The sequence below is a fragment of the Lissotriton helveticus genome, chromosome 6 (assembly GCF_964261635.1).
Source record: "Lissotriton helveticus chromosome 6, aLisHel1.1, whole genome shotgun sequence".
NCBI lineage: Eukaryota > Metazoa > Chordata > Amphibia > Caudata > Salamandridae > Lissotriton > Lissotriton helveticus.
In genome coordinates this window covers 1,714,043,383-1,714,059,466 of record NC_136067.1, presented here as the reverse complement: position 1 = coordinate 1,714,059,466, position 16,084 = coordinate 1,714,043,383, and the positions used below count along the sequence as shown (strand labels likewise).

At 46.7% G+C, this 16,084-nt stretch overlaps 1 protein-coding gene across 1 annotated transcript in view; it reads right to left on the bottom strand.

Moving 5' to 3' along the window:
• Window positions 1-16,084, bottom strand: part of OTOR (otoraplin) — a 59,206-nt gene that overhangs the window by 29,909 nt on the left and 13,213 nt on the right. Inside the window, exon 3 of the mRNA XM_078647090.1 lies at window positions 10,655-10,765. Within this exon, the coding sequence (XP_078503216.1) occupies window positions 10,655-10,765 (111 nt within the window). The remainder of the gene's footprint in view (window positions 1-10,654; window positions 10,766-16,084) is intronic.

Below are 16,084 nucleotides of genomic sequence, written 5' to 3'. Positions count from 1 at the left end.
TGTGCTGATGTATGATCGGCTGCAGAATTTTTCCAAGATGTCATTTGACATATGTCATACAGTTGGTTGTTAATGCATTCAAATATAGCAATGACATATTGATTTTCATAGCTACACAGAAGAAGCATGATAAACCTTTCACCCAAGTGTGTCACTTACTGTTTGATGCAGGCCTGACTTTGAATGCAGACAAGTGTGAGTTTCACAAGACAAAGTTACAATTATTTGGCCATAGCTTTTTCTGATGGGGGTATGGCACCTCATCCTGCTAAAGTACAAGCACTGTCAAATGCTGATCCCCCACAAGATGTTTCTATGATCCGTTTATTTATTGGCATGGCCAGTTACGTTTGAGATACATAGAAGGCTTCACTACCATCAGTGCTTACATATGAGAATTAACAAAGAAAATGTTTTCATTCAAGTGGACACAGGAATGTGAGAAATGTTACATGAAAATCAAAACAAGCCATTCAAATTGATACTGAAATCACCTATTTCAATCCAAAGCTTCATACAGAGGTTGTTGTTGATGCTAGCACCGTTGGGTTAGGCGCTATCCTGGCACAGCACAGCATACACCCCCATGCTTGAAGGCATATTGTGGCATATGCCAGTGGAAGTTTATCCCACACAGAACGTACTTACTCTCAACCCGAGAAAGATAGTTTGACAATGGTATGGGCTTGTGAACATTTCCATGTATTCCTGTATGAAAAGACATTTACACTGAAAACTGATCATCAAGCTTTATTGACTATCTTTGGCAATCCAAAAGCCAAGCTGCCTCCTTGCATTGAATGGTGTGGACTCCGATCATAAGAGTATGATTGCACCATTGTACATCGTCCAGGGAATGATCAAAACCCTGATGACTACTTTTCCATAGTACCTATGCACAGTCAAGGTACTCCATCCAAGACGGCTGAAGCCTACATTAATTTCATTGTAAAGTCAAATATGCCAGCTGCTATATTGTTAGCCCAGATTATAACTGCCACGAGCCTTGATAGTGACATGCTGAAGTTGAAAGATATAATAATACATCATTCGTGGAGCCGACACACTTGGCCTCTCATCAGTGAAGGTAAATATCAAAAGTACAAAAAAGTTAAAGATGAAATGTCTATAACTCAGGAGGGCAGATACCACAGGAATCATACCCCAAACCCAAAGTGCGTGGACGAGTCACGGCACCAACACTGAAGTGCCCGCCGTACCTGAAGATGAGAGGAGGAGAGCATCGGCCCTGCAGCGGCGCCCGTCCTTTACACAAGCAAACTGCGCACCAGCACAACGCTGAGCCATCCCCCTCCTGGCATCCCACACGAGACCAGCAATCACACGGAACAGCCCCATGAGGTTGAGAGCAACCCCGTCCGCAAATTGCTCCGGCTCCCAGCATCCTGTAAAGCTGGTAGTGCTCCCTCAAACATGCCCGAACAATAGCATCAGGGGATTAAAAGGGAACACTTACTGACACAACCATGCCTCACCCCGCGCCAACATCTGTCTCCACAGCGCCTACGGGACAGCAAGGCCTACAGCATAAGGGAGGCTGCCGTGGCCTCGTGAGAAGCATCTGCACCGCCTAGCGGTCAGTTGGAAAGCCGCACCATGAGCTGCGAGGGGAAGTGGCTTGCGAGTGCGACCCCCACACTGACATTCCCTGGACCTGCAGCACCGCCGGGGAGGCTCTCCCTTGCACACAGTTCAAACCCAGGAGGGACACTAGTAGCGTTTGCACCAGCCAGTGTTCCCCCGCATGACCTCCCAGTTCCGGGAGAAAGGGAAACTGCCCACGGTGAGGAGCCTGCAGCGCCATCTAGCTGCACCTCGCCCAACTGCACACGACGAGGTAACTTATAACACAAACGGATAAGACACATACCGTCTGCAAGTGCATAGGAGCACTAGCCACCAAGCGGTTGCATGGATACCCCGCAATCACCCTTAGTGTCCAAAGAGAGCCCTGCAGCACAGCCAGGAGAACGCTTCACCTGCCTCCCCAGAGCACCGGCAACAGCATGGGTAACCTCCCCACGTTGCAGGCAAGAGCTACATGGCCCGCAGATCAAAGAACAAATGCCGGGACGGTAAAAACAGAAGTGTTGCACTGCCACCCGGTGGCCACCAGTGGTACTGAAGCCGCCCCAACCAAGCAGCAACAAAGACACAAAGACACCTGTGACCGGCCCTGGCTGTTGCGAAGAGGCCACAGCGTTCCTATTGATGTTCACACTATCCCTCCACAAGCAGAAAGTGGCTAAGGGTGCTGCAAACTGTTTGGGGGAGGGAGGATTCCAACCCCCCTGCATAGCAAAGAGCTAGAGAAGTCCAAACCTACCACAGCCACGGAAGTTGCTGAGCGTCCAGTGAAAGGGAGAGGACCAAAAGCAGCCAAGCCTCATAAAGGCGCAAGAAGAACGTGCACCGCGCGTGCGACCCCTAGTGGCCGTATGATGCCACCACGAGTAAGGAGTTTGCGCCACCCGCCTTCAGTGATGAACGGACACAACCGAATCCTACAACACAGGCACACCAGGTTCCAGCAGAGAGCGCCCAATAAGAAGACGGAGCGAACTAGGTCCGAGGTGCGCTGAAGGCTGCACCAGCGAACCTGACAGCATGGGCATGTGCCCGGGAGATAGAGACATCTCCATAGAGAAGCACTGCTGAACGCAGCACGGAGAACAACTACATCTCTACTGCACCAGCGAAGCCCCACAGTGGGCCGAAGACAACACAGAGTGTCCTCCCTCGCACTGCCGCAAGACGGAGTCGTCGGTGACCCAAGAGAGGAGTCGCACACTCCACGTGGCAGGCCGCCACAGCAACATGTGGTCCAACGACAGGCGACACATAGCCGGACATCACGTCGCATACCAAGCAAGGAGGATATATTACCATTCTTTTTGATTTACGTTTTGATTCAAAAAATTGTGTATTGTATATAATGATATATTAATGTATGTATGTATATATAACTGAATATAAAAAGTTTTTCATTTTTTGCCTATAGACACATAAAAAACGTTTGCTTAAACTGCTTTTTGTCAATGATATTAATTTGTATATGATTAATCTGGAGAGTGAATCTCGTTGGAAGGATTAATTAAAATTTTCCTTCTATTTATTGTTTAGTATATATTGGTTCCAACACATTATTTTTATTTGCATGTACTTGTTTACCCAGGTGAGGTTGGATTAATTGGGTTACCCCTTTAGTATATTGTTGCACACCAAGCAAGGAGCACATCACACAGAGTGACCAATCCTGCCAAGCATGCCGGAACGAAGGCAGAAGCAGGTGCTACGACGGCGCCGCCTCGAGGTCCAAGCATAACGCCCTTGAGTGACAAACAGTGACAGAGAGAAGACCGAGGACTTACACAGCAAGCCAATAGCACACCCAGAAACACCAGACAGCCACCAAGGCGGACCGACGTCCCTGGACACAGCCTCACGGGAGAACCAAACATAAGCTGCAGCAAGCGCAAACCGCGTCTCTCCCCACCGCTTCCCAGTGTGACAGTCCATCCCCTAGCATCGGCAGCCTAAGTCAAACGGCAGCCCTGCCCCTAACCTCAGATGCCATAGGTGAAGATCAGCACCAAGTGTCCTTCCTCACACAGCCTCAAGATGGAGTCCCAAGTGGCCCCAGACAGGCAAGAGGAGAGTCGCACACTCCACATGGCGAGCCACCACCGAAGATTAGCCTCAGCAAGGCGAAGACACATGGCTGATAAGTCCCTCCAGACACCCAACTCTCCCAGCAGGTCACCACCACCTGTTATTCCGACTCACCACATGGCTGGCAACTGCCATCACGCCAGCTCTCATCACATGCATCAAACAACACCCCTTCCAGAGTACTGATGAACTGGAGTCCTACACCGTTGCCACGCCAGCCAACAAGAACCAGAGGCTACCTGCGAACCTGGCCTACACCTGAACTGCGGCAGCGAGCGCATGTCTTGATCAAGACTCATCCACCCCTGAGGGTTGTGCGTGCGACTCGGTACTGGCTCCTCGGTGGTCATGCAGCTGCCCCCAGTCAGCACACAAGCTGCCCCAGCGCAGCCCTCCAGCAGTCACGTAGTGACCCCGACAACAGGCCTCCCCAGGCGGGAGAGTTGGACTTGATATTGCCCCACCGGCGGGTTACAGGTTAAAGCCAAGCAGTTCAACATGGGCAGTCGATCAAGCAACACCTCCGTGAACTCTCAACATGGACTCCATCCATGCTCATGACGCATCCCATTGTATGAACTGTTATAACACCACAGACCATCCTCAATGTCAGCAGAGCGGAGCCACGCAGGACTGTAAAATATGTTCTCATCAGTGAGCTGATGGGATGCAGCCGACATCTCCAGGCCAGCGGTCGTGTCCTGAGCCACTCAGGTTTAACTATGAGTGCCCACCGAGATGGTCCTGCTGCAGGCAGAGTCACCAGCCATTGGCTGATGTCTTTCCGCCACCTGACTTGTAAGGCTGATGGACCCTGTGGTGTTCAGTTGTCTGTTATTTATCCCTACAGGTTGGACTAATGTTTTGTTTTTTCAATAAAGTTTGGGCGGAATGCAGTGTCCTACAGGACACGTTCTAGTGTTTGGCAGGCTTTGATATTCCCAGCCACTCCCTTGAAGTCTGGACACACTTGCACCCACACTCATCCATCACGGGTGTCATGAGTGACATGGCCTTGCCAATAAAAGGGCCCGGGTGCACGTGCTCGTGGCCAGTTACAGTACCCTACTACCTAGTGTCTGTGTCAGTCATTATCATCATGTGGGCCTAAGGCCCGACAACACAAGGCCCTGTTGCACTATTTGCATATTAATAGATGTCATGGCAGGGTCTGATTGGATTTCACTTTCTGTACTGTCCACCCAATGGAATGGCACTCTGCCGTTCTCCAGACTGGAGGTTGTGTTACTGAAATGGCGTGCAGCTTCATGGCTGTTTCCCTTGGGCTCGGGTTGCAAAAGGCACTCAGTGGAGTAGGAATAAAAAGATGGGAGTTGACAAGTCTGGTGTGTAATAATGGATGCCACGCCCCTTTTGTAGCGTGTACAGCAGCTGTTTGTGAAATCTCCGAGCACCTGATCAATTGTAGCCTGAGCATGTGTTTTCGTTGCTCATTGTCCTCATTTCTGGTGTGTGAAACCTGCATCCAGTTTAGGTACATTGCAGGGAAATTGTACCCCGTCCCTGTGTGCTTCAGTACGGTCCTTACTTTGCATGGCTTAGCTTTTCCATGTAAATGCAACTTTTTGTTTCAAGGTATGTTTAGAACAAATCCTGGTAGTGTTTGGTGATTCTAATTGCAACCTTTACTGCCAGTAGTTCATGTGAATTGTGCCTCGGATTTCACTAACTACACAATATGATTCAATGAGTGGTCTGCATGTGTACCAGGAAGTGTTTGTCACTGTAGTTGGAGAGTTGAAGAAGTTTATTTGTGGGATTGTGATGTACCTTATGGACACTGCTGCCCAACGTATTTTCTGGTGAAACATGTTTTGTTTGTATGTATGTATGTGTAAAACGATTTGTTCGTTGTATTTCTTCATTTGTGGTTGCTCTTTTATTCCAGTGTTGCAGAAACACTGCTTAAACTTGTCTGTGTGAGTGGGGTGGGGGAGGGCGGTGGGGGGGGGGTTGTATTTGTATACAGGCAATCATGTGTAGGGGAAAGTCTCATTTTGATATGTACATGAAGGACTTATCTGTGGGAGTTGTGTCAATGGGCCAGGTGAACGACAGTTTTTACGGTCACAAACGGGAGATCACTCTGCCCTATTTAGAAACCCTATTTTGCGAGTCGGTAACCTATTACTGACTCTCAAAATAGGGTTTGCAACTCGCTATTAGGAGGGGCGTGCCAATGGCGTCCCTTCCTAATAGCGACTCGCACTTCAATGTAAGATTGTTTTGCAACTGCAGCCACAAAACCCTTGCAGTTTACCACCCATTTCAAATCGGAGGTAAGCCACTCACAAACGGGAAGGGATACCCAGGGGAAACCTTCCTCTTTGTGACTGGCACTGAAAATATTTTTTAAGAGCAGGCAGTGGTCCCACGGCACACTGCCTACTTTTAAAAAATGAAACAGTAACGTTTCATTTGTCTTTTTTTAAATGCTTGCCGTTTTTTACGGAAAACAAGCTGCATTTTTTTTAAATAATGCTTTATCTAAAAAGCAGTTACAGACATGGTGGTCTGCTGACCCTAGCAGGCCACCATCCCTGAGAGTGCTAGCCATTCCCAATGGGGTCGCAAATTGCACCTGCCTCATGAATACTAATGAGGCAGGCAATTTGTGACCTAATTAGGAATAGTAAACAGTGTCTGAGACACTGTTGTAAAATTCCAATTTGCTAGTCGCAAAACGACGCAATTAACTCTCAAATTAGAAGGGTCGTACATCTGGCCCTTAATGGTCTAATGACTGGTACTTATCCGCTGTGTTTACGAAATTCTTGCTAATGTACATGCTTTACTTTTACCACAATAACACGCATCATTCACTCGTGCCTCATTCTACCCTCTGCCCTCTCAAATCACCAGACGTCCGCTTAGTAACCTGGCCATGCAATGTCCACAAGATACAGAACTCTCTGCCAAACTCCACTAAACCCACACTAGGCACATTCAAGCCAAAAATTTCTACTCTGTGAAGTGTGAAACTCCAAAATCGCTTTTGAAATATTTCTGAAAATTGGAAAACGTTCTTGAAATTCAGGCTCTTTGGGAACATTTCAAAGCACTAACTACTGAAATTGCCGAATTAGCTGCATCATTTTTATTGCATCATATTGTGCAAATTATACAAAAATGTACCTACAAGTTTATAGCGGTCACATTTTTTATTCTGTGTCCTGGCCTCAAGTTTCCTCCACTAAACAAGGGAAATATATTGCATTTTAGAATACGTCATGAGGCTGCTTCTCTTCCTTGCAGGTGGGCATACACAGTCTGTGCCTAAAAACACGAATTCACTTTCAGGAATTCTTATGTTTCAACTTGGTTTTTCAAACAAGTGTGAAAGTTTGCAAAAAACGGATCTTTGTGCTAAATTGCTCACAAATATTTTATTCGGTTGAACTATTTGTAAAGAAAGAAGGTACTATCTTTTTATAATGATAAAACAGTTTCCGAGCCAAAAACGTCTATTTTGTGGTGTACAGTACTGTAATTCTGGGGGGACTCTCGCTTCCTGCCTTCTCTTCTCGGTACAGTACAACATTCCTCAAGGGAGTGTAAGCAAGAGCATGAACGGCAGTTTTGTTGAACACCATCTGCTGTGTGTGCCTCCAAAAGCAAGAACCAGTAAAATATATCACCTAATACTTTCATATATCACGTTTAGTAGCAGTTGATGGCCATGGCAGTCTATAACTGATTAAGAATGCATTTTTAGGTTTTCCTTTCAGAAGTTAATTATTGTAGATTTTTTCCCACACCTCACATATATTTTAACAAGCATTTTCAATGCAATGGGTCTCGCATTTACCCGAGTCTAAGCTATTGGCATTGTAAATGAAAATGCCTTTTATTTATGTTTTAAAAATGAAAACCATAATAAAAGGCATTGTCGTTTATAATGTCAATAGATCAAACTCGGGTAAATGCGAGACCTATTGCACTGCTAATGCTTGTTCTCTGGGGTTCACACAGACAGTACACAGATACTCACACAGGGTGCTGGGCATGTTGCCTGGGCAGGTTTTCCGCTTGCTCAAGTTTAGAAATCCAGACGCTTTCAGTGGGGAGTGCTGCAGCTGCCGTAGGTGATGGTGGGGCGCGCCAAGCAGCACTTGCTTTCTCTGCTGTTCAAAAGTTCACGAAAGTACTACACAGGCACGGTTAGATGTCTGTCAGGTTACCTAAGCTCTGCATGCTTAAAGGGACAGGGAACTTAAGAAACACAGGACCGTGTACCTGAGAATCACAGGTCAAAAAGCTGGCAGCCCAGTGGGCAGGATTAAAAGGCCAGGCAACCCTAAATGGCTGCCCTCAAGGTAGCAGGTCACTGCAGACTGGCCCCGCTAAAGACTTGCAGCAATAATGGCCGTCACCCAATCACAACGTAGCCTGGGAGCACAGCGGGTGGATGATATCGGCATGACAAGATATCAGCCTGGCATGTATGCGGCTGATCTCAGCCTGGCAAGATCTCAGCCTGGCATGTATGCGGCTGATCTCAGCCTGGCATCTATGCGGGGGATCTCAAACTGGCAAGATCTCAACCTGACATGTATGCGGGGGACATGTATGCGAGGGATCTCAGACTGGCAAGATCTCAGCCTGGTATGTATGCGGGGGATCAGAGCCTGACGAGATCGCAGGCTGGCAGGTATGATGGTGTTCTCTAAAATGGAAGCAGTGCACGTGGCCTCAGCCTGGTAGCCCTCCAGGTGATCTAAGATTGGCAGCAGTGGGGGTGGTCTCGGTCGTGCAGATAGGAGTATGATTCCAAAGTGGCAGCACAGCAGGTGGTCCCCGGCTGGCAGGTGTAAGGATGATCTCTACCATAGCAGCACTGCAGATTAACTCACTGTGGCAGCGACGCAGGTGATTTCAGGCTGGCAGCGTTGAACGTGGTCACAGGCCAACAGCCCCGCAGGTGATCCAAGACTGGCAGCAATGATCATGTCAGGCTGGCAGCAGTACAGGTGGCGACCTCAGGCTGGCAACAGTACAGGTGGCGACCTCAGGATGGCAACAGTGCAGCGGTTTCCAGAGTGGCAGCAGCGCGGGTGCTGTCAGGCTGGCAGCGATGGCGTGGTCTCAGGCTGGCAGCAGTACAGGAAGGCCCTCAGGCTGGCAGCAGTACAGGAAGGCCCTCAGGCTAGCAGCAGTGCCACGGGTTCCAGAGTGGCAGCAGCTCGGGTGCTGTCAGGCTGGCAGCGGTGAAGTGGTCTCAGATTAGCAGCAGGTTCCAGGAGCAATGAAGGTGGCCTTCACTCTGGTATCATTGTAAATAATCGCCAGGCAGGTGGCAGTGTAGGTGGTCTCCGGACTGGCATCGGTGAGGGTGGTCTCAGGCTGTCAGCAGGTGCTGGCAGGACCGACTGCAGCAGGTGAAATTTCAGGTGGCAGGGTCCGAGCACACGAGAAATCTGGACTGCCAGGACTGGCTAATGCACAAACTTTAACTGTGCTTTAAGGCGCTTCTTCCCTTTTATACCGTTTTATGTAAAAAAACAAAAAACACCTAAAATGCCCCAACAGCCCAGGAGACGCCAGTGGGTCTGCAGAAGTGCGAAATTCTTTGCACCTTGGGCCGTGCCCCTGTTCTACAGTGCAATACCCCCGGCAGAGGTGAATCATTGTGCACCCCGCGGGCTCGTTTGATGTGCTTATTACAAAGAGGCAACATTTGCATGCAAACCATCACCTTGTCTTTAAAAAACATCAGAAATCTTTGTACTTTACGATTGAAGGCTGGCCGGGGGAGGGGGAAGCAATTTACGGCGAGTTATTTTACGGGCTAAATTTTTCAGTTACTTCTCTGTACCGGTCGATATCAATGTGAGAGGGTAGGGAAAGAGATGGAATCAAAATCAAATTAAAGAAAAATGTTGTGATACCTATGCCTCTCGCACCACCCCCTGCACCAACCCCATACAAAGACGCACTTGACAGACTGGCACAATCTTTGCTGCCATATCTTAGCCGCATAGCCGTGCCAGTGCGTTGTCTGTGTGCCATGCCCACTCTTACACCGTGCTCACTCTCGGCACCGGTACCCACTTTCAGCACCCGTTCTCACCACTCTCAGCACCCGTGCGCATCACTCTAGGCACCCGTGCCCACTTAAGGGAGAGAGGAGTCCCTTCTACCAGCTTAAGGATCAGGGAAGCGGGCCTGGTCAGTTTCCGGGTGCTTTTGACGCTGCATATTTAAATTTTAACGAATGAGAGAGAACGCCTCTAAAATTCAGGGAGGTCGGGGTGCCCGTGGTGTGTTGTTATGTACTAAATGTGTGCAGACATCATTAAGCGCTTGGCTTCAATGCATTTCCGGTATTGTGTACAAACCTTTTAAATCAATGTCGCCGCATGGTAGGTCGCATGAAAGACATCTCTGTTGCCTCGTTCGGGGAGGTAAACCTGGGTAGAGAGTCCTGGTGCCTTCAAAAGGCATAGTTTGGAGCTTAACAAAACAAGCATCGATCTCTTAGCTTTATGGGGCCATGTGTTTCTAATTTGCGTGGAACACATGTCCCCATAAAGATAAGAAAGTGCTTCGTGACAGCAGCAAAGCAGGCGACCCAGTCCGGATCGGAGGTGAAAGGACGTCAACAAAAAAAACCTTGTTTCCAATGGCAGGTCATAGTTTAGCATAAAAGGTGACACCAGCCAATGAAAATGTGGGGCGGGGCTTCAAGTCCCCTCCTCAAATCTACTCTCCTACAAAATCTCTCGCCCAGCGTGCAACACTTTGCGCTGCAATGCCAGGCAAGACCTAAATAATAGGGCTATATAGTGGAGTTCATTTCATTTATGAATATTCTAGGGTACTGTCCTGGTTAACCTGGGCATATTAGTGAGGCAATGTCAAAGGTCACAATTACAGTGGAAACACAGGTGCCATATCCCATGCAGCCAGACACACACTGTCCTATTTTCGAGTGCCTTACTGTTGTTGGGAGTTCTTTCTTTGCTTCTTGGTAGACGTGGTCCTCCTTGACTACTGTGCTGGGGAAGTAGCCAATCACACCCATCTGGTCCTTGTACTGCTCGCTGTAAACCTATTGGGGAACATCACAATTATCCACATCACATATAGAAATCATCTGCTCCAAGTGAGCACATTCTAAATGCTTCACAGAGGCCTGAGAAATGTGCATACTTTCTATCTATATGCATATGAAATGGTGGTCTGAGTTCCAACAGATAAACAATATATCCCAGTTCGATTCTCCTCAGTCACGCCTAGTGTCACGCATCTCGGGCTAAACTAACGTAATTTGGTAGCTTTCACCGCATTCCCACAAAACCATGAGATTGTCACGCAATCCGCTAACTATAAGCTGATTGTCGACAGTCTCTGAAGACATTGCTGCTTCTGAACTGACTCATTCGCCATACAGTGACACATATGATAGCTCCTGAAGTAGGCTGTAAACAATTATCCAGAGCTGGTAACGAACTGCTCACCAGGGCTGGACCTATCAGAGCTTCCTGTTTGAACACTCAGTACCACACCAGACATATTCATACCCATCAAGGCCTCCATCATTGGACCATCAGACGATGGGACTCACTGTGAAGAGAAGCACTGCTGACTCCAAGTGTTAGTCTAAGCTGTGAATACCATAGAGCATATTCACCACCCTCTGTAAAGGCCATCACACCAAACAGGGTAAAAATAAGATAGTCTTGCGTGACCAGCAATCATCTAACTTGTATACAGCCTGGTGCAGTGCCAGCGACAGTAGCAGCTGTGTCCAGGCATGCTTCCAAAGAAGGACAAGGGTAGGGTGAGGGGTGAGGCAGGGTTGGATTGGGATCAAAAATCGGCCCGGGGCACACCAAAAACAAGCATTGGCATAGCCAATAGGTCTTGCCTTTTGGGACCTTATAAGTATTTAGCGACGCAACAGTTGATGTTGTTGCACCAAAGATATTGTGCTGCATAACTAAATACTTAGAAGGTCCCAAAAGCAAGACCTAGTGGCTATGCCAATGCTTGTTGTTCCATTCTGATATGTATAGTATGTAAAGGGCTTCAGAATAAAAAGTACTATCGATTGTCTAGAAAGTAAAAGCTATGGCCGGCTGAATGTGTCACGTGACACCTGTTCACATTTGATCTGGATGTTACACAGTATTGCGCAGTGCCTTAGGCTAGCCATATAAAATCAATGCCAAGCAGAATAGATTTCCGTTCCTTTTATAAAGCATTAAACCAACATTATGAGACTCAAAGACGCATGGCCAATACACATACATACGTTTTGTCAGTAAAGTGTGAGAGATAGATAGACAGACAGACAGACAGACAGATAGATAGATAGATAGTATCAGGTTGTGGTAGGGACTGTATTAGTCCCAGAGGAGTGAGAGGGTTGAGGGATGGACAGAAGCAGAGCGTTGAGAGGGGCCATAAATGGAAAGGGTATAGAGAGAGAGTGAGGGGGCAGGGGGAAGGTCTGAGGGGTGGGAGAGAGTGAGGCATGGGGGAAGGCAAGGGAGAGCCCGCAGTGACAGTGAAGCTGCAAAGGAAAAGAAAGATGTCGCCATAGCACCCGTCAGCCTGTGCCCCCTATAGATACCCACACACTCATATGTAAAACTGCACCGCATTACTTAGGCACTTGCAGTAATAACGTGTATGTCTATAATACTTACACAAAAATAGAGAGTGTTTCTTACGAGGCATGATGTTTCAAAGCACTGTGATAATTTATAAATAAAATAAGCATTTTAAAATAACAGATGGTGCTTTAACCACTCACTGTACCAACTTTAGAAGTATGGTAGCTTCGGTCGGCTTTCAAGCCAGGATTCCAACTGGTGACTATCAGACCACTAAATTTGTCAGCAGAGAGTAATCAAATCACTGTGCTATCTTGAAGCCAGCATGCCAATAAAGCTATCCCCATGCCCAGTGGAAAATATTTCTATGAAGGTTTACTTCCAGTCAGTCACCACACAATCCATAATTCTGTTGATTAATTTACAGATTGTTAAAAAAAATTATATTTCTAGCTCAAACGAATCAAAAGTTATTAAAAGTGCTTCACAAAGACACTTATAAACTTTAACCAGTCACCTTCAGTTGTTTATTGCTGTAGTTAGGTATATGAAGAGATGACAGTTGGCCAAGATGTATAAACATCCCAGTTAGGAAGGATTTTTGTCTTGAGCAGGAAACAAATAACGTAGGGCATGAAGTCCGTCTGACTGGACTCCTCCCCGCGCAGCTTCTGTGGCTCCATACTTCACCGAGAGCCATTCGGGCGGTAAATGCAAACAAGAGGTACGCACTCAACATGCCCTATTGTTGTGTCTTGGTGTAATTAATGTGCCGAAGTATGAGATGTGTGATGATGCTTTAGGCGAGGAATACATGAGTGTCTGCAAGTGTTGAGCCTTAGTTGAGATGCTAAAGTGGCTCGGGGGCTGCAAGTGTGGTGAGTAGTTAAATACACTGTCCACAAGGAGTGGGAGTGAGTGAGGGGTGCAGAGAGGTGTAAGAGCAGAGACTGGGGTGAAAAGGTTGATACTGGGAGGATTGAAGAGACATGAGAATGAGGCACTGGAAGTGAGAGGTAAGAAATGAGTGATGTAGAAGGAATGCTACGAGTCTGCGGGTCTTGGGCTCAAAATTCCACGGACCTGATAATTCTCGCCTTGGTGCCTATTCCATTCTAGGAGTCCCACTCTGCAACTCTGGGCAATAGCTTGCTTAATCTCCACAACAGCCCCCACAACGCTAAGGATGCCTGGCCTCCACCTTGGGGGTGCCCAGGAGTGGACACCTCACAGGGAAAGCCAGGATGGGTTCCACTGTTAAACACGACAAGGGAAAACCCAAAAGGAATAACACTAGGGTCCTTGGGCAGTAGTCTATTTCACAGAACAGAGGACCCTAGTAATTTAGGATCAAATAAAGGATAGACATACACTAAATAGTTTGTATGTCCTTTGTCCAGCCGGACAGGAAATGTATTTCAATTGAATATTTTGATCTAATTCATGTGGTGAACATTTTTATACAAGTGGGCACAGCCTGTGACCCACAGAAAGCAAGACAAAACAAGTAAAAGCAACTTATGCAAGGGCGCACAAGGCGGTCTGTACTATTAATCAGTATGGCAGACAAGAATTCATTTTGGCAACCATTGTAAAAGACATTATAGTGACTTTGTAGGAAACATATGGTGCTTTCAGGTCGACGACGTTTCGATGCAATTTATAAATACATGCATCATCATCAGGACAAAGAATAATTCATGTTTGTCTTGAGAACATATTCAAAATATCATAGCCTCTAACATATAACAAAACAACATAAATTGGTTGGGGAAAAAAAAGGAAAAACATAAATAGTTATTGTTAGAATTCAGAGAAGCTAGGCATGAGTTCAGTTCTTAAAGCGCTTATACGAGTGAGTAACACAGTATGTGGCACTGTATTTGCAAAAACGAAATGTGACTTCGAATGGCTACAGTGATTGATAGCATCTGTAGAAATTTGCCTCACCAAAAATTTCTTTCTTTTTGAGGGACAATTTTATGGGCAAGTCCGCGGAACATCTATGGGGGCTATTTTTGCCCCCAACCTGGCGATTCTGTATATGGATCACCTGGAAAACTCTACCATCTTAGATGTATCAAACCCTTTCCACAGTGGCATTTCCATGTGGAAAAGGTACATTGATGACATATTCATGCTGTGGATTGACTCAGATGAATCATTAAACCAATTCCTACACTGGCTGAACAACAACAGTGGAGGACTCAAATACACCATGGCTAGCAGCAAGGAATCTCTACCTTTTCTTGATATAGAAATAAAACACACTGAAGGCCGACTCATAACAAGTCTTCATCGTAAACCCACAGAACGAAATACTTTACTGAACTATAGCAGTAACCACCCGCGAGCCCTTAGAGACTCCTTACCCTATTCTCAGTTTTTGCGCATCCGCAGAAACTGCTATTTTAAACAAGACTACTTTACAGAGGCTAAAACTCTAAGTGCCAAACTTAGACAAAGGGGTTACCCACGTAAATTAGTACGTCGTTCATTAAAAAGAGCATGGTACTGTCCCAGAGAGACGCTTCTAGAACCCCGTATTAAGAACAACCAAGACAGAATTACCTGTGTAACCACATTCTGCCCTATCTCTAATGCTATTAAGAAAAGTGTCCTGAAGCACTGGCCAGTTTTAAATGCCGGCGTCCTTAACTTAGAACGACCACTGTTTGCTTTCAAAAGAGCAAAGAACATAAAAGACCACTTAGTATGTGCCTCACTTCCACAACCAGATACCAGAAGTACACTTAATGATTTGTGGAACTTACCAACTCTCAAGGGTCACGTTAAATGTGGCCAATGTATTTCGTGTGACTCAACTATTGAGGGTAAGACATTTTCCTTTGGCACAATTAAATATGAAAGACACCATTTCACCAATTGTAATTCTGCAAATGTAGTTTATGCAATCTTTTGTCCGTGCATGCTGATATACATAGGACAAACAAGCCAGAAGATTAAACTAAGGATAGGACAACACAGAAGCAGGATTCGCTGCCAAACTACCTCTTGTGGAACACTTCTTGGAAAAAAGTCATACTGAAAATGACTTCACATGGACCGTGATCACACAGGTCAAAGCCCCCCCTCGAGGAGCGGATATTTCTCAAATTATGAACAAAGAGGAGTTGCATTGGATCCTGAGAACGGACAGTATACGTAAAGGCCTGAATAGGGTCGAGGACTGGACATCACTGCTTTAAAGTTCGCTAAACTTCCAATGCAGTATACATATCTTCCCGAGTCTTTAGACTATATTGCTTACAATGTTTAGTATTTTTTCTTGTTGTACAAGTAATTAAGTCACCCGTTCAATAACTCACTTGTAACCTTTCCCTGTAAATAGGTGGTTCATCTAACACCATTCTAAGATGGCCGCCCTCACTCACCCCTTGCCACTAGTCCTCCCTCGATTTCTCTAACCATTCTTTAAGTATCCTCCCCGCCCACATCCCGGCAGCGATCACCGCCAGAATCCCATCTGTCCTGCCATCAAGCAAGGCAACTAAAAGTAAGTCACCCCTGACTCCTAACCCCCGTCCCCGGCGCTCCCACGCCTTGCTATCATTTTTCCAGACTTACGGGCCTTTTTTCTCCCCACCCGCTAGAACTTCACTCGCCGGAGCATCGCGCTGCCGTGCAAGTCATCGTGGAAACCGCTTTAATAAGTAAGTCCACGAGGCCCGCCGACCATTTGGTTTATATATAAGTGGCTACGACCATACTTTCTTCCCTCACTCCTCAGCCATCCGTTATATCTATTGCGCCACACGCCCGAATCTGCCAACTAGTGTGAGTATCTA